General features: G+C 39.2%; 2 protein-coding genes across 4 annotated transcripts in view; one reads left to right on the top strand and one right to left on the bottom strand.

Annotated features, from left to right (window-relative positions):
• The window catches only part of LOC139745458 (carbonic anhydrase-related protein 10-like), a 92671-nt gene extending 87743 nt beyond the window's left edge, over positions 1–4928 (top strand). The window contains exons 6-9 of the mRNA XM_071655848.1: positions 1777–1849; positions 2958–3112; positions 4274–4448; positions 4909–4928. Coding sequence (XP_071511949.1) covers positions 1777–1849; positions 2958–3112; positions 4274–4448; positions 4909–4928 — 423 coding nt within the window. The remainder of the gene's footprint in view (positions 1–1776; positions 1850–2957; positions 3113–4273; positions 4449–4908) is intronic.
• An 8715-nt stretch (positions 4929–13643) lies between these two features.
• Positions 13644–23395, bottom strand: LOC139745457 (uncharacterized). Of its 3 annotated transcripts, none has more exons than XM_071655847.1 (5): positions 23343–23395; positions 22433–22546; positions 20267–20475; positions 17880–18110; positions 13644–13987 (listed from the first exon to the last, which is right to left on the bottom strand). In XM_071655847.1, the coding sequence occupies exons 2-4, from the start codon at positions 22501–22503 to the stop codon at positions 17884–17886; spliced, it is 507 nt and encodes a 168-aa protein (XP_071511948.1). In that variant the 5' UTR covers positions 22504–22546; positions 23343–23395; the 3' UTR covers positions 13644–13987; positions 17880–17883. The 3 variants fall into 3 exon arrangements, with proteins under 3 accessions (XP_071511948.1, XP_071511946.1, XP_071511947.1); XM_071655845.1 differs by having other exon boundaries at positions 17892–18110; XM_071655846.1 differs by having other exon boundaries at positions 17892–18107.
• Positions 23396–23898: the final 503 nt, after the last annotated feature.

Raw genomic sequence — 23898 nt, 5'->3', positions numbered from 1 at the left:
CAACAAAAGTAGCAGCGAGTCCGAAGTTTTAATGAGGCTCTTCGCTGACAAAAACGTTGATCAATCGAATCTAAAACCCCCTTGTTTCATCCATCAATTAAGCCTATGATACCTTCCGCGACATCAGAATGAGAAACGGGGTACACGCTAATGGTGACAGCTGGACATGATTCAATACGGAGCTAATTCCATTGTATATTGACTCAGTCAATTCTATTGTAATCGTTTCCCTTTCGAGACGTGCCACGCTAAAGCGATGTTCGATCACAGCGATCGATCATTACGTCCCAAGGGACTGGGGGCAACCTGGTTGTGAAGTACTTTCTTTTCTCTCCTCGACCGGATGGTACTTCAGGGCGCATAGATTCCCGAATCTGTCAGTTTGTTCTTGTAATGATTTTTAGACATCCATGGCTCCTAAGTGCTGCACTCCCCGCTGAGGGCGCCGTATTGCCGATCGACTTTTTTTTTCTTCTTCAGCGCTCCTCATATCGCGCCAATCAGCTAATGAGTATCGGTCGTCTGTTGTCTAGAAATTGTTTAATTACAGGGTACAGTTATTATACCCTTGTTCACCAGGTGAATGATTAATTAAATCCCAGATGATGAGATTAAGAAGGGAAAAAAGTAGCCCCCGGTTTATCGATTTTGGAAAGTGGGTTGCGAGTTTTTCTTGTAAAATGAGCGTGTCATTCTTAATTAGCAAAGACGTGATTTGCGCTCTGCAAACAAGACAGTTCGGAGTTAAAAGTTGTTATTGATCGCTGTGACGCTGATACGGTACGTGTATGTTTTTTCCCCCTCTGCTGAAACCAAAGGTCAGCCAATAAAGTTAAATACAGCTGATGTCATGTCCCATTAACTCCGACCCGGTTAGTGATAGTAAAGCCACCTTCCTGCCTCTCGATGTCTGTCGGCATCGTCCTAAATGCTGCCGGGACGGGTCTCCGTTGTAAAAATATTATTATATCCAACACAGGAAATTTTACAGCACACAAGAATATTCTGGTGCCCATTTTTCCCTTTTAGAGCATATTAATTTATACGAGGTCAAGTGTGTCAAAATTACAGTGTCTTTTCGAATAACAATTTCTCAGATCCTTAACCGACGAATACAAGAACTTAGTCCCTTGCTGGAGGTGGTGACGACTTAAACAATAAAAACTATGATCCACTTGTGTTGTTAATTCGTTACACAAAACTATACTTTTGCAACTCTTTGACTTGAAGAAAGAAAAAAAATAAATCTTCGAGGTTAAAATGATGAAGATCGTCATAATACCATTTGAATGAAGATATGAACTGAGCGTCGATAGGCAGGATGGTGGAGGTGGGGTATAGGTGAAAGGAAAGTTTGAATGTTAAAACACAGTGACAGTCTTCGGTGTGTTAGATACTCACAATTTGTACATGTTGTAATTCTGATTGTCAACGCGATCAGAGATGATCGACCGGCATTTTCAAACTTTGCTCAAAACATTGCACAAGGCTTACTTTGTAATAAAAGAGGAAAATTTATTTGAACTTTGCTAGAAGATGCATCGTTTAATTGGGCAAAGAAAATGAGAGAGCACTCAAAGAGACCGTGCAAGTGTTTGTTTGTTTGTTTGTTTGGTTGTTTGTTTTTTAAATGCCCAAAGGCGGAGACTTTAAGATTTTGACATCCGGTATTCAAACGCCACCAGTCGTCATATATTTGTTGTCATGCAATACGTGTTCACAAGACATGCACTTTAGGCAGGCATACGGGATTGTGATTTTTTTTCCTTCGTACAGGAAGGGAATATGACGGGACGTGAGCTGGGGAAATTAACAGGAATTCGAGTACTTCAGCGTCTTGTGTTTAAAGGTGCGTTGATTTATGAGGATTTGTATTCATTGATAATAATCATCATCACTGTTATTATCAAACAAAATTATTATTATGATTTGTATTTCAATAAAAGCACCAGTTTTAATGTACCGCTTTAATCAATGTCAAATGTGAAGAGTCTTAAAGAAATAAGGCGTCTTGAGCATGGCACTTTGTCATCAATACATAAGGACATTTCATGAAGCGTTTTTTCAAATATTTATTTCTGACCAAACTGTTACAAGCTACTGAAATCCTTGCATCTGATTGGCTGAGAGCAATTTTTTCCCCGACAAATTTGTAAGACAAAACGGTTCATAAAAAGCCCCCTGGTTCCTCGGAGGGGACCTAAAAATGAGGTTGTGTGCTTACAAGCACTACTTGCCTCCTTATTGAGGCCATATGCAACTAATTATGATTCAATTTGATTCAACTGAGTTGAATTCGATTCACTTCAATGCGATTAAGTTCGATTCAATTCAATTCAATTCAGTTCAATTCAATTCAATTCCATTCAATTCATTCCATATTATTTAACACCTGGAGAGATCCTTGTCATTTTGATTGGTTGTTTGACATTGATCATTCGTCCCAATTCACTCTGACGTCATCATTCGTGCAATTGTGGCTCCATTTACCGTGCAATTTTGGATCCATACGATTTGCTCCATTGCACGCACGCCGAGAGCCCGGTTATGTTATACGCATGTAAAACGCTTGCGTTTGCAGTGTGTATGCCAGACAACGCGCAAGCGTAAAGTGCTCAGTGAGCACTCTCTCTATCTCAGATCCCGCACATTCTCTCTTGTTTCTAAATTCATGAAACATCAAATGACAAGGATCTATTTTAGGTGTTATATAAAACAAATAATGAATGTTTTTCATTTGTGCAATGGACAGAATATTTCATTCGGTGAAAGATGAAATTTTTGATCCATTCAACGAGACGCAGCCGAGTTGAATGGATCATTGGTTTATCTTTCACCTCATGAAATATTCTGTCCATTGCACTCATAGGCATTCATTATTTGCATACCATTCCATTCCATTCCATTCCATTCCATTCCATTCCATTCCATTCCATTCAATTCAATTCAATTCGCAGGAAGTGCTCTGAACGTTACGGGTCTGTCCGTCCCGCTTTTACTTCCGGAAACCAAGGAATACATGACGTATGAAGGGTCACTGACCACGCCCATGTGTGCGGAAACAGTAACATGGATCCTCTTCAACAAGCCCGTCTATCTCACACACTATCAGGTATGAGACTTAAAGGTTAGCGGCTGTAAAATCTTGATACCGCTACAATAATGCGGTAAGTTTTGTATTAAAAAAAATGTATTGTGGAAATTTACAGTAAGCGAGGGGACTGTATTATGCAAGTTCGCTTTTACCAGACCCTAAGTTTTCATTTCAAATGTTTGTTTAAAAAACAAACAAACACGCAAGTACAGCGAGAGAAAGAGAGAGAGAGAGAGAGAGAGAGGGGGGGGGGGGGGCAGGGTGAGCGGTAGAGAGAGAAAGGAGAGGTGTTTGTATTAATAATAGTAATGTAATGGTACGCTGTTTGCTTTATGTCTGCATTTATCCATACATTCGTCGAATTCTGGTCTGATATGTTCATTATTTGAGTTTTGTTTATCTAAATGTAAAATATGAAACTAAGCAGTAGATCTGAAATTGAGTTGAAATGGCGGTAAGGCAGAAGAGTGGCATCGGTGAGGAAAGTGCAGAGGGAGCAAAACTTGGATATTGTAGATTAGCACTCGCCCCCTCTCGGCAGTTCAAGGTTGCTAGACCGTATCAAAGACACCTAAATTTCGCAGGGCCCCGTTTTATCAAAAGATAAAATCGATGTTAAATTTCCTTACTACACAGGCTGCCATAGACTTGACTCTTCATAAAACAGGGCCCTGCGTGCCCATAGCTCCTCTCATTTAATACTAGAAGATAAATTGTTCAGTTCAGTTCAGTTTTATTTCTGCTTTCCATTTTCAATACAATGATTACATAAATACAAAGTGTCGGATTGGCAATATATGAATTATTTTTGTGCATCTACACACTTTGTGCAGTACAATCGAAATGAAGTTACCCCGTCACAGTCCATAATGAGGGTCCGCTGTAAGAGAGGGAACACCTTGTGTCAGCTTTAGCAGAGGAGTAGTAAGCAAGAATAATTTTGTGGAATGTCGTTATCATCAATAAAAAAAAACAACACCAACAACAACGACATTCGCTTCCCTTCAAGAGCCATGTCCTAGCACAGTTTCCTAGCGTAATACACAAATAACCTCACAGGAGTTTTACATCATGTTGAATAGGGTAGCCCTGTAAGGGGGGGGGGGGTTGACCAACGTAACATAATGTGGTATTTGGAAGAATCTCCTTCACTCCCCAACGTTCTTTCTGCGCTTTCAGCTCGAGTCGTTACGAGAACTGCTCAGGACGAGAAGATCCGAGCCCGTCAAGAGGATATTACGTAACTATCGTCCCCCTCAGAGGATCGGGACGAGAACAGTACGGACAAATATCGCTCTGGAGTACACGGGTGGCAAGGACTGTCCTCTGCACAGAAGGAAATACTCGTACAAAAGTGAGTGGTGGTTTGGCCTAATCATTTTTAACTTGAACAAATGATTACCATTTATGATTTTATGTAACATAAAGTTTATTGTAATTACAGAAAGATGGATGTGCCATTGCCAACTGACATGAGCTAAAATATCGTAATGGATTTACTGAGTCTGTTTTGTGCACGTGAACTTCTCCTAAGACAATGTAATGTTTTCTCGCTGATTCTTGATATGCAGTCACATCGTCGTATCTTCAGCTTATGATTTATCTAAACATTCAAAGTGGCAAAATGAACATTATTAAGCATTGAAGTATGTGTACAAATTAATATGGAAGTCTAAAATGTCTCTATGTGCATGTCTGTGTGTGATTGTAAGGCATTTGAATCAGCTTGCGCTTGAACACTTTGCTCCTGTCATTGAGAAGCCTTTTCCTCATTGATCTAGTCCTCTAATGTTGCTTTCCCATTTCTTTTCCAGCTCTCATCTCAAGAAGGTGAAGCCGGGACCCTTCAAAAGTCGCAACGCAACGTCCGCCATTAGGTTAAAAAGTCCAGAACACGCCCTCTATTGGCTCTTACGGAGACAGTGTTATCGACTTCGTCGCACGTCGCACGACCCTAATTTCAAGGCGATCGATCGTACGATGTCCGACTTAATGTCACTGTGGAGACACTGCTGAACCTGAGTCGAGGTTGGTCCACATATCTTCAAGTGTGGCAATGAATCGTATGTCACCTCCCATAATTGGATGTTGCACTGAGTGTGTGTTCTCGAACAAGGACGAAGTGAAAACTTAAAAACAGTGCTCTTTCATTTAAAGGAGAAAATGCCACGCGACGTTTCTGGAACACTGCAAGAAGTGAATGAGCATTCTAGGTGCATAAAAGGTAGTGCTTATTGTGTTACACAGCTCTCTAAAGCCGGTTGTTTTAGCTGAAAGTAGAAAATATCAAGCAACTTCAAAATCCCCTCCTAGTAATTCCACCTTTACTCCCCAAAAGTAACCATCTATAGATTGCAGCTTTGTTACTTTGCTATATTAATGGATTTCTAGGACAGATTTTTGACGCACTACAATATAATTGTGCACGACGTAAATGTAACCATGGAGCGTCCAGTCTCGATGAATAGTGTTATGAATGGGAGCATCATGATATGTTCGATTGAAATATTCTTCTCCTACCGAAAGAGCGATGACTACACAGCGCTTATTCAAACATATCCGTCGTCTTCATATTGTTGACCGTCACATTCTCAATAAACTTCACTGTGACGTCCGGAAGCCGTGAATAAAACATCGACGTGCTCTAGTTCAAGTCTGTGCTAGAGATTGTTGGAAGATATTGGAACAAGCTACCGCTGACTTGGTGTTCATGGAATATTGACCCCTCCGCTTACGTCATCTACTCCCCCCCCCCCCCCTGCACCCATGATCACCATGATCACCACCACCGCCACCACTTCGCCACCCAAAGTCGCCTGGTTGTGGCCTATGGGAAAATATGGGGAAATGTATTGGAAATTACACAGCCTTCCCCGAGAAAAGACGTGCGTGGGACCAGCCTCTTCAGAATTGTGATGTCTGAACGCGGCAACGAATGTACAAAGATACTCGTGACGGCTTTCTGATCCAGTAGAGCCCGTGGGTCGGTGTCCACCGTGTAGTCGGAACTCTTATTATTTGGTGGAGAAGAAAGATAGACGCCCTCTTTTGCTGACACTCTTTTAATTCCACCAGCTCACATGTCTGTGTATATCAAAACGGTGTCAGCTCGAAGTAGTTAGAAGTGTAGGACGTACTAGATCAGATGGTTTCTGTTTCTATCTCACATTATGTTCCCTCAATGCCTAAGGCAGGATACGACACTAACATTTTATTTTTCTCTGGTGCCCAATTCGGGCCACTAAAATCTTCGAAATGATAGGAAATATATATTTCAAATATCAATTCGATTTTCAGCTGCCCGATCGGGCAACGAAGAGATAATTTTTTTTTGAAAATTTGGTGGGCCGATATCAATTCTTAGTGGCCCTGGGCCACCAGACTACCGCTGCTGATGCTGCAGCCCCGCTGCCTAGTGTCGAGCCCTGCCTATAAAGCGCACTGAAGTCACTGTAAATGAAAGTCTACCCAGTTTGATACAACATGGGCATCATCGCATCATCGAGACGCCACAGCAAAATATATATATATATATAATTATATTTTTCGGACTGTTATCATAGTCAAAATGTGAACATAAAATCTGCTCGTGTCAAATCCACTTGATGTTTCGCGGGTGTCTGCTATCTGTCGAGTTGCTTTTGTAAATCGTAGACAGCTAGCTAATCAAGAGAAGTGCCGATGGAGCGTGTATGGAACAAAGATTCTTGTTTACAATTTTGCTCTTATTTGGGATTTAACTGACATTTTATTTAGTTCATATGATATGATTTCAAAGTCTTCGACAGGAAGCTGTTATAAGACAAGACAAAAAACCTCGATCTCTTCGACTGGCAGAAGATGAAATAAGTGAAGAAATACGACATTTTTGCTTACGTCAGAACAATTTATTTGCTGTTACTCAATTATATACGTCATCTACGAAATATATTTTCCCATTATATCTGTGTAAAATTAGAATTCCCCACTCACTTTACTCTTTTTCCTACATGGACTTGATGGTACCTATGCAAAATACCGTGAGGACATCAGAATCTCGTAGAAGAGCGGTTAATGTTCTTTCGATGGAGGGCAAAATATGTTCACAAGGGGTGATTAATTTTGGTTATGGTTTTGATAAAAGATTCGTCCCACCTCTTATTAGGATCCACTTGTTTTGGGATATCTTAGCCATTTCAATACCGATTTTCATCAAATAAACTTTAAATTCCTCTTAGATTTGTATGCTCGTATCATATTTCATAAGTAGTTGATTATTGTCTCACCCCCCCCCCAAAAAAAAAAAAAATGAATCAAAATCTGAAGCCCCATCTCAACCAAAACTATACCATCCCTTTGACGTTTATTGTTACTCAGTTGATGCTCTCGTATTTTTTCTTTCATTATAGATATCACGTTCTCTTTCCTTTCGAAATACACTGGTGCTTATAAATGCTAATAGGAACATGAGGCCTGGTATATTTTAGTAAGACAGCACTGTAGTGTAGTAGTAAGTGTAGAAAGGAGGGTTAAAATTAATATAGAGAAGTGAGAGGAAGAGAGAAGGAGAGAGATACGAATGGGAGAGAATAATAGTCTTTAGTGTACAGAAGGGAAGAGAAACAAAATGAATCAGGAACCATGACAATGTTCTCCACGTTGTATCTCTTATAAGCGTCAGGAGACTTGATGTTTCACACAGGAAGCAGATGTCTTGTCTTCTAAACGTATACCATTTTTTTTTTCTGCATGAAAGGAAAACTCGCATTGCTTTTGACGTGAACTTGAACTTGAATGAGTAAACTAAATCCGTTGAAAAGCTTAACAAAATCAGGCAAGGAATATAAACGTAGCAGTTTTGAAATCTATAGCTAATCACCAGAGGGTTGCAATGAATTAAAAGAAAACACGAGAAGTTGTGGACAACCCTCGAAAAGATTTATTTGTGAATTTGTGTTTTTTCACATTTTTGCGATTACCATTATCTTTGTGACTCGAGGAAATGTATTCTTGTTGACATGATGATAACTTTGAGGTTGGACCATGTAAATAGGTGATTTAGGAGAAGTTTACTGCAAATTTATGTGCAAGACGGATTCAGAGTGGTCCATTACGTGTAGCGAGTTTGATTACGACCCTTTGATGATCCTATATTTTGTTTTGTACTGTAATTTCCTCACTCCTTGCCGAATTTGTTGAGATTATCACTGATCAACGTGAACGTTTTAAGATCTAACTATGAAAGTAACTTGACATGAGAGTTTTTGTTTTTATTAAGCATTGCATTAGAATCATTTTTTTTTCGTGAATGACAGTGTTCCACATTTAGCGATTGCAGCGTTGCACCGACTTGGTAACAGAAGTCTTCATTTAAAGTGGTGTCCCGCGCTTTGATATTTGAACTTGTGTTTGTTTGTGTGTTTTTTTTTTGTGCGCTGTCGAAGATTTTTTGAAACAATTTCGCTGTCTCTTATAGTCCCCCCACCACATACACACCCACAATAAATGAAGACAGTGATTTTATAATCTGTGACATTCAGTATCTCAAATCCCGCAGCCTTTGTCACCTCTGCCGGTGTTTTACTGTAGTACTTTGCGCAGTGTAAATTTTGTAAATAGCAATTTTAGAATATATCCTGTATCATTATATTATAGTACGTATTTATTCATTACACATCGAGCAATAACAATTACGTTACGGTTAATTTATTCATGCAAAACTAATTATTAGATATTCGCTAGTATTTCCTCTTTTTAAAGAATATTTTCTTTGTACCGACCATTCCAGTATACTTAAGCTTCAAGGGCGAATTATTTTTGAATGCGCTCTTAACATTAACTGCGGTCTTAACAGGCATAAAACTTGTTAAGAAAAAAAAATGTAAGCATATTAAAAATAAGGGATTCTGTGATTATGTTTCCGAGAACTAATATGTTCATTTGAGTCAAGCGTTGTTTTATTTTCCTATTAGTTTGAGTGTGATTGGATTGACTTTGGATTGTATTTTGCATAGCAGTGGGCTATTTTTATCCATTTCACATCCATGGCTCTTATCAAATCACTGTGATTTTGCAGTTTAATTGACACAGTGCACCAAAATGTGTAGATGTGATAGTATCGAGTCTTTAATCACGCACATTTATATCCTTTAAAGTTACGATCAGCACTATCTAATTGTTGTGTCGTCAGATAATTATCTTGAATTTACGTCAGAAGTGGTGGATTTAAGGAGACGTGCTCTGTAAACCACCGTTATGGAGGAGAAAAGCAGTATCATTACAAAATCACTTCCCAAACCACTTTCGCCGTTTGATATCATGATTCCTGCACTGTTAAACGCATGTATTTGACAGTTTACGAAGAGTTTTTCATTGGGTCAAAAGCAATTGTGAAACAATGATATTCTTAGGTAAGAACTAAGCTTGTATTCATTTATTTCTTAACTTATTTTTAAATATTTTTTTCTTCTTTACAAATGCGGCCTGCTTTAGAAAAAAAAAGATACGCCGGCTCTCCAAAGCTGATCATGTTTGTTTGATAATTTTGATACTGGTTCGTCCTTATTTTCCCGTCGGCAAATCATAGCTTTGCTCGCTAACTTACAGTGCACCTATGTACACTTTCTTTTGACAGGTTGATTTCCGCAATAAACGTTAACGAAGAAGCACTCGGTGTGTGATTATGTAGAGTCAAGGATGAAATTCTTCTTTACCGTGGGGAAAAAAAAAGTTTATTTGGACATTAAAATGGCGATTCGTGTGATACGGCCTTATATTAGTGAGGTATGGAAGTCTGCATCGGGTTTGACGTGATTTTGAATGTGTTGCACAGTATCGGCAGGGGATGAAAAAAAAAAGAGAGAAATATTAAAGGAAGGAGTACTAGTAAATGAGTGTTTAGAATGACACCACATAGTTGTATAGCCATGACACACATTGTGACGTCATAGCCATAGTCTGTCTTCACACGCACATGGTTTGTACATACCGATTCCAGTGTATTGGTCGTTTGCAACTGTTAACACGGATTGGTGAATGGCTTCTTAGTATAAAATAACACTCAAGACATAGCCGTAGTTCTGGTGTGATGTCAAGTAGAATGCTACAAGTCAGGATATCAAGTGATTATTCTATTTTCTTTGTCAATTTATTAGTTTTTTATAGCTGTTTTCATACCTTCCTCTACATATTCTTTTTTTTTCTTTTTATGATCTAACAGCTACTGAACATTTTCGTCCTGATGTTCTCTTCGGTGTTTTTTTGCGAGGAAGAAAAAAAAGAAGAATATGGAACTAAAATCATTGTGAAGAACAATCGCCTTAAAAAGCAGCATTCATGTACAGAATTTTGTCTGTGTAACAAAGAGATTACCTTTATCCATTTGCGTCTTGTCATGATTATGTATTCCTGGTGTGTTGCCCTTTTTTTCGTTTTCTTTTTTGTTTAAGGAAGTAGCAGCCCCTCAGTCCCGTTTACCCTTCCCCCTTCTAGACAGTGGTATGTGCTGGAACACTATCCTCCACCCCCCCCCCCCCCCCTTTACTGTCCAAACCAAGGTAAATCACGGAATTTTCATTTACAGTAATGCAGTATTCATTCGACCAAAAGATCCTTTGCTCGAGTCAATGGAGCAATGCGATCCATTCAGTTATTGGTTTTACTTTGATTCGAAGTTTGAGTGATTTGTACCTGTTTTCATGCAAATAAATAAAGACAAAAATCGAAATGTATGATACGCGACGGTGTCATTTTATTGCCACTTGACTGAATAGGTGATGGGCTGGGACTATCGGTGACGGTCTTAGTGTGGTGGCACGCAACTGATTGATAAAATAATCAGAGCTTTGATTTGACAGCTATATCATCGACAACGGCTAGGTCACAGAAAAACTCCGCAGTTGTTATAATCATTCGTTGATTAGTGCTCCATGGGTAACGGTTGACCAAAACAGATGCTATCTTTCTCCTTCTGTCTTCTTAATATAATAGTATATATATATATATATATATATATATATATATATATATACACTATATATATAATAGTGTATATATATCTATTTATATACATATACAAAAATCCTGATTATACAGTGCACTCCTGTTATAACAAAGTCGTCGGGACCGGCGGTTTTCTTTCGTTATATTCAAATTTCGTTATAACTAAACAGTAAAGTGTAGAGATATATAAATGACAATTTTAGGACCTGAATTTTTACTTCGTTCTATGGAGAATCTCGTTATGACGGGATTGCATTGTATGTATATATGTATATATATATATATATATATATATATATATATATATATATATAAACAGATAAGCAGATGTAAACAGATAAGCGTGATCCTTAAGGTTTTTAAAGCTGGGTCATCATCAAATAGAGAAAAAAATTAAATCTTTGCAATGATACTGCACTCATAACATGAAATACCTCTGAAGATGTCATTAAAATTTTCCCATATATCTAAATTATTTCCTTCGTTCTTTTAGCAGATTTAATCACAAATAATATGATAGGCTTACAAAATAGATCAACTTATTTTTGCATTTAAACTACTCATATATATATATATATATATATATATATATATATAGTATAATTATGTTTACATCTCCTCCCAGCACATAACATCATACATCGTGCATGACATAATGTATATTTTGCAACAACACACCACACCCATACAAACACACAGTGCAACGTACAGCCATGTAAACTATATATATATATATATATATATATATATATATATATATATTCCTTTTTTAACTTGCATTGGTTTTTTTTTTCTTTCCGTTCATCTCACGAGTAGTTATGTGTTGAGAGCCATTTTGAAACTTTCCAAACTTTCCAAACTTTCCAAACGCTGATAAAACTTTGTGTCTTTCCAATTTACCAAGAAAAAACTAGCAGTTTTACTCATAATGAAATTATTGTATTTTTTTTTTAGAAATACCTCATTTCCTGTAGAAATGAGAGATGATTCTATGCATCTCAAAATGAAAGAGAAATATGAAGTATATAATAGTTACCATAGCTATACGTTCGTGTAGAAAGAATACAAGGCAAACACATTGTATTTAATTAATGAAATAAACCAATCATATGTATATTTACCAAGAAATAAAAAAATGAATGATTACATTATGCACGACTATATATATCTTTTACTACAATGTTTGAAAATAATCATACCAAAAAACAGAGAAAAACAGCATGAATTAAACAAAACAGAGAGAACTGTTCTACTTGAGTGAATCTGGAAAAAAAAAGAAGAAAAATCAAGGGAATACCACCGTCATCTCGTGAACTGTACATTTTAGAATCGGTGCCTTTATAATCTGAGAAATATTATATTACAAATACTCGATAAATCGTGTGCAAAATCGAAATTTAACATGCACACAGAAAATGCCTTTCTCTACACCTCTTAACGCTAGATCTATTGTATCGTGTGAATACTCAGCATGGTTTAGATGTCTCGATTCCGTAACATTGCACTTTTTGCCCGGCTAACATTGCTATATTTCTACAGAGCAATTGAATACTTATATACCTTTTTTTATTGATTTCAAAAAAACAACCGACAGAATACATGATTTCAAGCTTGTTTATAACATATCCATACATAATACTATGCATCCTATATAGATCTCGCGAAAGGAGATAATTATCATTTCATTACCACAGTGTTCATAACTCGGGATCACTTTATAAAAATAAGTGAACTTGGCCAAACTTTCTTTTCGTTTGTGTGTGTAGATTAGATAACATGCACTCAGAATATTCCACTGAAAGAAAGATGAAAACATATGATAGGTTCTAAAGAATGATAACTAACACTAATTCACTAAATGGGAGAGGATCAAAGAAGATTATGGCTAGCTGAAGGCAGCATTAAGATCCATCATTACCAAATCACATGGTGAAATTATTACGAACGATTGAATTGACATGAAATTTGCAATAATAAAATGAGAATGCTGATTCCATTCTTGAGTTGACTGGCATTACCTGCACTAGACCGAGCGGGGGTGGCGCTATAGCTCGAGGGAGGTTTGCAGTATTGTCTTATCGATACGAGAATAAGCAGCTACTCATCGAAAGTAAGTGACCTACACTTTAAACTACAAATCGTTGTTCAACGCCACGAAGGCTGGATATTAACGGGGACGTCTACGGTCGGAGTAACAAAGTCATGTTTTCGTACACACACACTCGCACACACACACGCACACACACACACACAAGCACATACAAAAGAAAATCGTGCGAATATCGTGCGATTTAGGCATCCGGAACCTAAGTTCTACCCCGCCCTTGGGCCATATTCGATGAAAGATAGACAAACAGGAAAATGTAAAGCAAAAAGTTAACTCGATGCAATATACACGTTGGCGCATGCTCTGTGTCTGCTAGAGATTTCGGTGAACGGACGCGCACACGCATGCGAAGAGGAGGTTGATGCGTGCGTGCCTCTGCAGCAGAATATTGCAAAATGAAGAACGGACGAATCCAAGTTGAAGAAACTCGTTGAGTGTTGCGAAATCTGTTTTCCCCTGGTAACCAATAAGTCCAATCCCCGGCACCTACTCCATGGGAGCCTCGTTTTGCCAATGAGAACGGATGTAGACCATCCTTGCCCATCTCGCCGGCGATAGAATGTATTGCAGAGTTGATGTTGGCAGCTTTTACTTGTTCATCACATGACGACAGCAGTACCACCATCTTGTTAGTGTAGTATCAAGCCCAGTAGTCTCTCCTCCATACTGTCCCATACATATTGTGTGCACAGATGCAGAGTGTTTGTTTTAATGTGTTTTCTTTCTTTTCCTTTCCTGTTTTTACTGTTGAGTCGTTCGCCTCATCAGTTACTGTTGAAACGCAAAAGGCTTCGTCGTTCCATTACCTTCGTGAAATGAAAGAAAGCAAGACTGATGTATAAATATGCAAAGCAAGGAGATGGTATTCTTATGGAAATTTCCACAGGAGGAAGGAAAGTACAAACTTTGAATCTCGTTCATGCATACAAGCAACAATCCCAGTAATACGGTATTGACGTAATATTTTGCCTCTTTTACCTCTAAAGGCGTCTAATACAGTGCATTCCCGTTATAACGAATAAGGTTATAACGAAATTCCGGTTACATCGAAATAAGAATACAGGTCGCAACATTATCCTCTCTGTTTTCTTTTTTGTTTATTTGTTACGTTATAACGAAAGAAAATTGCTGGTCCCTCGGATTTCGGGAGTCCACCGTAGTCGTTCGCGACATGACTTCATACCGCAGTTTAAGATTTGTGTGCTGTAGAAATTCCAAAAATGACAAATCATTGATGATATCAACCGGTCTACTTCACTGCAAAAAGTGTCATCATAGTCGGCCCAGGCTGTACCAGTCTCTAAGAGGTTGTTTACCCAGGTCGAGTTCTATAGTGAGAAAACTTATTTCAACATGAAATATCTTACTGTGTTCATTAATTCCCAATCATTGTTGGAAAGGGGGATACTTTTTGCAGGGAATCACACAAAGAGTAGGGCTTTATTTTGGTGCATAATTAAGCTTGCTTTTTATTTGTTTTTTTCTATGAAAGCGTTCTGTGATGCAGTTTTTTTTTTTTGGACGTTTGCAGCGACACAGGTTCTAGAGATAACATATTACGAAGTAGCAGAAAGTACTGTCAGTTGGCCCAGAGAAATCCAGGTCACGGCGGTGTCGAGCGGACGTGACTCAAAGTCTTATTATGGGTGTGGATACACAGACAGTTTCCTCCCTTCAATATGCTCCCCTCTTGGATGTCGAAATTCGACAAAGATCTTTTTTTTATATGTAAGAGCTTTTTGGGAGGATAATCTGAAGACAAAACATGGGTTTAAAAGGGGTGGTACATGGTTTTGGTTGAGATGGGGATTCAGCTTTTAATTTTTCACGATCATATTGGGAAATCTCTTATGAAATATGAAAGAGCATACAATTCCAAAAGAAATTCAAAGTTTATTTGATGAAGATCGTTTTTGCAATGCTATCCAAAAACAAAGTAAAACAAAACGATTCTAATAAAAGTTGGAACCCACCTTTTATCAGGATCGGGGTTCTCTCTCTCTCTCTCTCTCTCTCTCTCTCTCTCTCTCTCTCTTGGACTGGGGGATGTCTCAGCCAATTCAAAACCATGTTTACTCATGTAAACTTTGAATTCGTCTTAGAATAATATATTGTATGCTCTTTCATGTTTTATAAGAGGTTTCTTATTATCTCACAAAAAAGTTACAGACCTGAAGTCCCATCTTAGTCAAAGCTATACCATCCCTTTTAACAGTGAAGTAACCAGTAACACGGATGAATGAATTGATAGATTTATTGACTGCATAATCTTTATGAATCAATGGATGAAGAAGCGATTTCATTATCAATATGAATAAATAAACATTGTTTCACAAATAAGCAATAATAGTTAAATGAATAGATAGATTTTAGCGTGAAATACGAATATTTTTCAATCCTTGGCAAACGCTCCGATAGAATTTAGACTGAAACCAGGATTTTTATTAGCTGGATAGGATCACGTTGCATGAATTTAGCGTAAATCATTTCATATAGCGAATATATAGGGTCTCACATAATGTTTTGAGCTGCAAGTACGTTTTGACATAGCAGGAAAATCCCAAATATGTGCAGTCAAATATTAAAGGGATGGTATTGTATTGGTGAAGATGAGGATTGGGCTTTTAACTTTTTTGTGAGATACCACATTTGAAATAAAACAGAGCACACCATTCTACGAGGAATTCAATGTTTATGAGATGAAAATCAGTTCTGGAATATCTGAGACATTGAGTAAAACAAAGCGGTCCTAATAAAAGGTGGGTCCCAACTTTTATTGGGATTGCTGTTTTGGCGATCTCAACCATTTCAAAACCAATTTTCATCAAATAAACGTTGAATCCCATTTGGAATTACATGCCCTTTCATATTTCACAAGATGTTTCTCACTATCTCACCAAAAATTTTAGAAATTTGAAATTAGGTCTCAAACACTAAACGATCCCTTTAAAAACAGCGAAAAGAAGACGAATGGACACGCTATTGGAGACATAGTAGGATTAATCAGCAAAGATATTTTTCAGAGATGGTACATGTTTGATCCAACGATGATAAAAATAGGTAATCTTAATCGTATTTTAGTGTAATGCTAATAATACTGAGTATACTATTCCATACGTGACACAATGGCGACTACAATGGCCAGAGCATTATGTTATGTATGGTTAAAATGCAAAACAAGGACCTTATTGCGTCATGTGTCTATCCTTGAAAACTTGTTAAAATCATAATTCTTTACTCCCGCTTTTTTTGGTGAAAGCAAAGAAAAAGCAACCCCCCAAATTTATCATATGCATATAATATTGTCTGATAGATGAAAGTCACCTACATTATCTAAAAATTATATGAAATTATTTATTGAGTACTTGTTTCAAGTCCATGAGAAAACATTCTCAAACTATTGAAGTATTATTTCGACACAGTGATATAACATCGTTAATTGATATTTTGCTGTAAGTTTCAACGTTTCAACGTGGATAACGAAAAAAAAAAGTGAGGAAAGTGATTGTAAAATATGAACATGAATACAACTCGCTCTCGCTACTAAAGGAAGTCATGCTTTTGGTCTACAGAGAAAAAAAAAGGACTACACATGTAAACAAGGAAACTGGTGGGCATCTTGAACAAATTGATGAATAAAACAACCAAGTATCAAATAATCATATAAATCAAACGAATCACGGAATACATGTGTACAAGAGATTTGGTTTCATGTCATTAGTTTCCCTAGAATATCAAATTAATTTACTTTGACTGCAAAACACCGTCTGTGTAGATGTTGTGGCTAAACTTACGTCAAAGAAAAAAAAAGAATGCGGGGACACCTGGCAATTTCTATATCAAACAGGGGCGGATCCAGGAATTCTGTAAAGGGGGGGGGGGTGACTAATATTTCTGGTGTCACTTCTGGGTTTCATTTCCATTTTTTTTCTTTTTATTTCTTTTGTTTTTAACGAAAAATAAAGGGGGGGGGGGGCGTGCGCCGGTTGCGCCCCCCTCTGGATCCGCCACTGTAAAGGACCTTTGAAATAGACTTTAATTGATTAGGTATAAAGGATAAGGCTAATAGATTATGCTCTGCTGAAGCCAAGGAAAGCTTGACGTCGAAGTCGTCCATAATCCACTTCGCATAGATGTGACACAAGAAATTGAAGAGTTATGCCGCATTTTCCCAAGCAATGACAATCCTCAATTTAGCGATTCTAACACTGTTACAAGTGTCTATCTATTTCGATTTTCATACGCATACCCTTGACTACTTTGTTTACAAAGATTCGTCAGAATTTCTTGTTTATTTGTTTCTTGTGTGTGTGTGTTTGTGTGTGTGTGTGTGTATGTGTGTGTGTTTTACATCCTATCAAAAAGGTGGAATATTGAGAAAGTAGCGCAAGAAAAGTGGGTATCTAGGCAACAGTATCTAAGAACAAAATCAGCAAGAATTCACTGGGCCTGATAGGGGCTAATGGGGGCAAGATGGGGGATGGGGGGATGAAGACTCAACCAGAGTTGTAACATACGAAAACATTGACTAACTAGTAACAAAAACCAAAACAACAAGTGCAAACCAACCCAATTCGCGTGGAGGAGAAAAAAGGAGGGAAAACAACATACACACAACAATGATAAATATGCAATAACCAAATTAACACAAAAAATGGAGAAAAAAACAAAGAAGGGAGTGAGCGAGTGTGTATTTACCATGTCACTGACCTTCATCCGGCACCTTGGTATCCGCCGTCTCGTCCCCCCTCTGCACGGACGCCTTCAGCTTGTCCATCTCGCCCCGCATCTCGCCCACTTCCTTCTCCAGATCGGAGATCTTCCTATACAACGTCAGGCGGTCATTCAGCTTCACCTTCTGCTGCTCCAGATCCTGGATTCGCTTTTGCAGTTCCGCGTCAACCTCCGCCTCCGTCGGCTCCCGGTCTTCTGAGGCAAAAAGAAAAAGAAAACACCAACAACCGGACAAATGGTTAGATAAGTCGACATCCGGATGCTTATACTCAGACATTACATTATCAGACATTCGTGGACTGTTGACCTGCTTGTTCAACTTGACTTGTAACAAAAAAAAAGTCACTAGGTATTCGATTTATATCGTGTCAAAGTGGATCATTCATAGTCTGCTCAACCTGACTATGACTGAGGATGTAGGACGACCAGAAATACCAAAACAATTGAAAATACATAGGCAAAACAAAACTATAAGAGAAGTGTGCATGTCGCTGTATTACAGCGGCTCTAACGCAATTCACTATAACACCATATCAAACTAAAATGAGAAGACTTTGCTCCAGACGGTCGGGCTGCAATGAATGCGTTTACTGCACACCCAGATAGCACTAAAGTCTTGAGGAACAGTGAAAAGCATCAGCTGCTTATCAAAATATCTTCAACTCTTCATCGTTGTAAAGAAATCAACGGCAGCCCGTTTATCGATGTTCCACACGTAGGAGGCAGGCATGCACATTTCAATTTAGTTTTAATTTTGTTGCGTGTATATGAAGCTGTGATAATAAACTTCTCCCCAAATAGGCATAGTATATTACAATTTTTAAACATGTTCAGAGCACTCGAGATAAAAGGTCAATATCAATACGTCAATATTCCAAATTGTGGCCATTTTTTTTTTTGTGTGGCTACGTACATGGCATACAAGCTGGAGTATGGTATACGTGCATCATTGGCTTGTCAAAAAGTGATTATAGATTCGGATAATCATACCAGACTCTGTTTGACCAACTAAAAACCTGGAGGTATATATTAACTGATTAATATTTTCCGTCGAGAGAGCGCGATGATGTTTTTGGAAAGCGCGAAAATTCCTCAAAGCGCTGACAAAAAAAAGAAGAAGAAGAAGAAGAAGAAGAAGTCATAAGAAATGGAGTACAGCTCTGAACGTCAAAACTTTGTAAGAATTCTTTGAGCTGGAATTGATCAGTCTTTTCTGAAAGGATTCCGTAGTTTCGAATAGAGTTTTAGTAGTATCACCAGCAAGAATAAATGAAAAATATCGTTATAGATTCCGTTTTCTTTTTTTCTTCTTTTTTTGTATATCGGAGTTAAGGAGATGGTTTCAAAGTGTGTTTTTTTCCATTTTGCCAGACAAGCAAAACGTTGATGCATAACTACTGCCCTAATCTCTCACGATTTCTTTTGAGGGAGGAGTGTGTGTGTGTGTGTGTGTGTGTGCGTGTGTGAGACAGAGAGAGACGGAGAGAAAAAATAAAGCAACACAGAGTGCTGAGAGGGTAAGAAGAGAGGGGAGTGAAAGGGTGGATAGATAAGGGGAGGGGTGAGCGAGGGTTGAGTTTGACAGCTGCTCACACAGGATAGTGGGTGGCTGTGATAATAATTGGTGGGGCCTACCTCGAGTCGGCAACGTCGCCAGGAGGATTGGCGAATGGGAAGCACCTGGCTGCGAGACTGGGCAAGGACCCGCCACAGCCAATGACGGACCGCGCCACATGACAACCTTCGAAACCCCCACTCCGGTTCCGGGGTAATGCCAATACCCTCTCTTGCACTCTTTTTTCTTCTTTTCGCCCCTACTTGACTTCACTCGCACTTTCGACCCAGGACATAATGATAATGATAATGATAATGATAATGATAATGATAATGAATAACATTCATAAAGCGCTTAATACTGATGTTTCTAAGCGCATCAATCCGGAAAAAAAAAGAACATTGCTCCGTAGCTCCAAGAGTTACCCATAAAACGTGTTTGGTGGACTTGTTGTTATTGTCATTGCTGTTATTGTATTTGTTGTTGTTGTTGCTGTTGTTGTTGTTGTTGTTGTTGCATTGATGGCCTCAATGACAGTTTGTTTTCCTCAGAAGAAACTCTACTTAAACCTTCCAATGCTATGATATCCATATCAAAACATTTTTTTATCTCCTCGTGCTTGCATCAACACGAAGGACTTTCTCTAATTTGAGGGAAGTACGTGTCATGTATGTGAAGTGTTACGACAAGAGAAAAGGATGATCCCCTTCTCGGAGACATAATATCATTAGCTTATCTCTGTGGAACGGTCGATCGTTGCGGACAGTTTCTGCCCAAGTTTATGACTCCTGCGTACCTGAGCTGTTGGGCTGTTCGGTGGTCGGGCTACTCGCTCCCTTCACGCTGTTGCCGTCTCGCCTCTGCCACGGTAGCCACTTCTTCTTCCTCGTCGACGTCGTGGTGGTTTTGCCTTCCGGTTTTGACTCGTCAGCCTTTCCGTCCTCGGCGGTGCCCTCGTCGCTCTTCTGGCCTTCATCCGACTTGGTCTCACCCTCTGCCTTGGGACTGCAAAGCAAAACGAGCAAAAGAAGAAGAACATCTTTAATGAAATATAGACCGCACTAAGCATTACGAACGCCTGTTCCCTAGAAGGGAGGAGGGGTGGTAACTTGCCAAAAACACCACAAACAAAGGGATGGTAAAGGTCTTAGATTGGCAGATACGAATTTGATGAAGGTTATCTATTCCAACCAGACAAAGCAATTAGAAAAATATCCCTGAGTTTTGTAATACCCCCTCCCCCTCCCCGCCCGGAGAAAGAAAGAAAATATTAAAATAACGGTCGGTAACTTCGTTATTATTGATGAAGAGCCATTAAATATCTATATTAGATGTAGACACACTGACAAGACTACGAGGTGACATGACTACTTGTCAAGGGCATCGCTCACTCTAGCACAAAGTGATATATCTTGGGTAAAGATAATTGTGCTTTATGAATATATCCTGTTATCTCCTGAAAGTCTTGATGCTGTGATTTTTTCTTTCGTGCGTGTGTGTGTGTGTGTGTGTGTGTGTATGCATGTGTGTGTGTGTGTACGTGTGTTTGGCGCAAGGCTGCGAGCTGTCTGAAAAATCTGGGTCTAGGTTAGGAACAACATGACGTGTTTGATTTTGCCAGAGCCTGTCGTAAACAAGATTCGGTTGGGCGGGGTCAGTTAGTGCGAAAGTCCTTCCAGAATGGGGGTGGGGGGGGGGGGGGGGGGGTGGGGACCCAAACACAAACATAAACACAACCAAGAGCGTGCGCAAGCGCGCACACACACATGTACACACGCACATACTTGAATACACAAGGTAGACACACATTCTAGACACACGCACGTAATGTAGATTCAAGCACGCACGCACACACGCATGCATCTGCCCGACTTCTGGCGGCAGCCCCTGACGTTGGAGGCAACATCACAGGTGTCTAGCGGACCCCGGAAGAGCTCGGCGACCTTGCATAATGGTGAAGGGGAAGAATTTGTCCCAAGCTTGTTTGTGCGATGAGTGACTACGGGGGGGGGGGGGGGGGGAGGGGGGCGGATGTTTGGGTGCTGTAGATGACGGGACGACACTCCAAACCAATGCTGTGAACATGGTGAAGGCGGCCTGCTCTCTCAAAATAATGGAGAGCGCTGGGGTGAGGTACCTTTACATGAGATATGACTCGCCATGACTTGCCTATTGCCTGGGGGTCGGGATTGGGGGGACTGTAACTACGGATTCTCGGCTCGCCAAATCTTGCAGCGATGTTTTTACATTGCTGCGGAAATATATCACTACGTGATGTGAAGATCTCTTTGCATTGACAGGTTTTTTGTAAAGCCTGCATCCAAACAGGACTCTTTTAAAACTGTATTTTTACCCTAACCGTTTTGTGTTTTTTAACAGTTTTAAATCACATATTCTGTACAAAGATGATTCCATATGCCTCGACTTTGATGTTTTCGTCAAAATCGTCGGAACAATAAGGAAATACCATTTACAATTTTTTTGAGTGTACAATTATTTGCACCCAATTGTATGAAACATGGTAATCTTTAAAGAATTGATTTATCGGTAACTTATTCATCAATGATAATATCATGCATAGCATTAATATGATGATTACTCAACCTGGAATGTTCAACGCATTTTTGTTACCGGCAATTACAAAACACTTGACAAAACTTTTTTTAATCTATTTAACTTCATTGTGCGCTGTTGAGAAACAGCTAGATGTTTGAAATAGTAAGTATTTTGTTGTCCTTTTAGGAAAACGCAGACTAAAAAGTATTTTGGTAGAATAATGAGGGAAATTTATGGAAGAGCATGACACGGCGATAAAAGGAGGAGAAAATAGTTTTATGAAATACACTATGAGGGCGTTCTATTCGATTGAGGTCTCTTCTTTGTCAAGCTATGTATCCAATAATACGAAAGACTGAGAAGGTGAAATCGTGAAAGAGAGTTCGTGAAAGAGAATTTGACTTACGGCGTGTCGGGTGCAGACTCGGTCTTGGTCTCTGGCTTGGTCTCCTCCGTAGCTGCCTCTTCCTTAGTCATCTTGACTTGTGTCGGGTGATTCGAGAAAGACTCTTAAGAAAATCTGGAAAGACAATACAAAAAAGACAATAGACAATTAGGTTTTTAGTCACAAGCCCATCAACCCGACAAACACTGGACGGTAAGCTTGTCCTTGAAATCACCCTTCTGGGGTTCAAGTCCCACTACGTAGAATTACCCAGAGAAGTAAAGAAGCTCCTGTAATTACAGATACGTCAAATGTGCACAATACGTCAAATGTGCACAATGTTCACGTAGAACTACCCCGCGACGCAAGGATCCTTGAAGACCACGAATCAAGACAAGCACATAGACGCGCGACACGATTTCTTTACAGCGACGTCACAACCTTGCGCAAGGCCACGCCCTAATCTCGTTTATGACTCTTCAAATCCAAACAATTCGTTGAGAAGAAGTGTGAAATACGCCTCAAAATTTCCTCAAGGCGAGTGATCGATGGAAAGAAGCTGAAATTTGCTGATATTTCCAATCGCTAATTGTGTTGAAGAGCAGTACTTTCCACAATGTGGGGACAGACACACCTTAATGCTGGTGTATTGCTATAAACACAACACTTCAGCAAGTACTGGGCGGCGTCACGTACTTAATGAACAGTCCTCTTCTTCAACGGGTAAGGAAACTGCCGTGCTATACTAATAAAAAATGCAACAGCAGTTTTATCATCGTGAAATATGGATTGTTGCCGCTTTCGTTTAGAATAAAACCCCTTAAAAAGTTTTGATCCGATCTGTGATACACTTAAACAAACAAATAAACAAATAAACAAACAAACAAAAAAGAAAGCAAGCAAGTAGACGCAACTTGCGATGTGGATCTACCTGCAGACGTTGTTGCCACCGTACTATTCCTCACCGCTTCTAAACGCAGAATGACAAGGCTGCGGAGTAGCGTGCAAGAAGCGGAGCTATAAACCTGGGGCACTCGCTCGCGGAATACTCCAACCCCGACGAGAACTCGGGGCAGGAAGTCTAAAGTCGATGAGTCAACTCCGAATCCCCTTGGTTCTCATTGGGCCCGGGTTATCACCGCCACCCTTCCCCGCGCACGCTGGCCTGGGGATCCGGGAAGTTATACTGTTTTGCACATAAAGGCACATAACGTTCAAACTCTTTCGTGCCAAGTAGGTCTGTATCCGATATACCGTGGGGTTCCCATCTGGATGTGGAAAGTTTCGTTAACTTTCGGAGCGGAAGTGCTGTCAGAGAGCCAGTGTATTATACACTGATTTCTCCTCGGGTTTATTCAATGACAAACAAGTCCCTGTATTCAAGATCGCATCAGTGACCTTTACAAGCGCGTAAGAAAAACATAAAACAAAAGAATTGAAAATAAATATGAAAAAAAAAACAAGTTCAACAAAAAGTGGAGATTCAC

Source organism: Diadema antillarum, unplaced genomic scaffold, assembly GCF_040938485.1.
Source record: "Diadema antillarum isolate AM-2024a unplaced genomic scaffold, OU_Dant_1.0 seq00001268_RagTag, whole genome shotgun sequence".
NCBI lineage: Eukaryota > Metazoa > Echinodermata > Echinoidea > Diadematoida > Diadematidae > Diadema > Diadema antillarum.
Note: the sequence above shows the minus strand (reverse complement) of the source record. Positions and strands in the feature narration are given on the sequence as shown.

What these genes read in the sequence shown, in the direction of transcription:
- LOC139745457 (XM_071655845.1), bottom strand. Translation starts at nt 22,503, where the DNA reads ATGACTAAGGAAGAGGCAGCTACGGAGGAGACCAAGCCAGAGACCAAG. An exon ending in GAGTCTGCACCCGACACGCC is followed by an intron (nt 20,476 to 22,432) that starts GTAAGTCAAATT and finishes TTTGCTTTGCAG; the next exon opens with TCCCAAGGCAGAGGGTGAGA. An exon ending in TACCAAGGTGCCGGATGAAG is followed by an intron (nt 13,988 to 17,891) that starts GTCAGTGACATG and finishes CATTTCACGAAG; the next exon opens with GTAATGGAACGACGAAGCCT.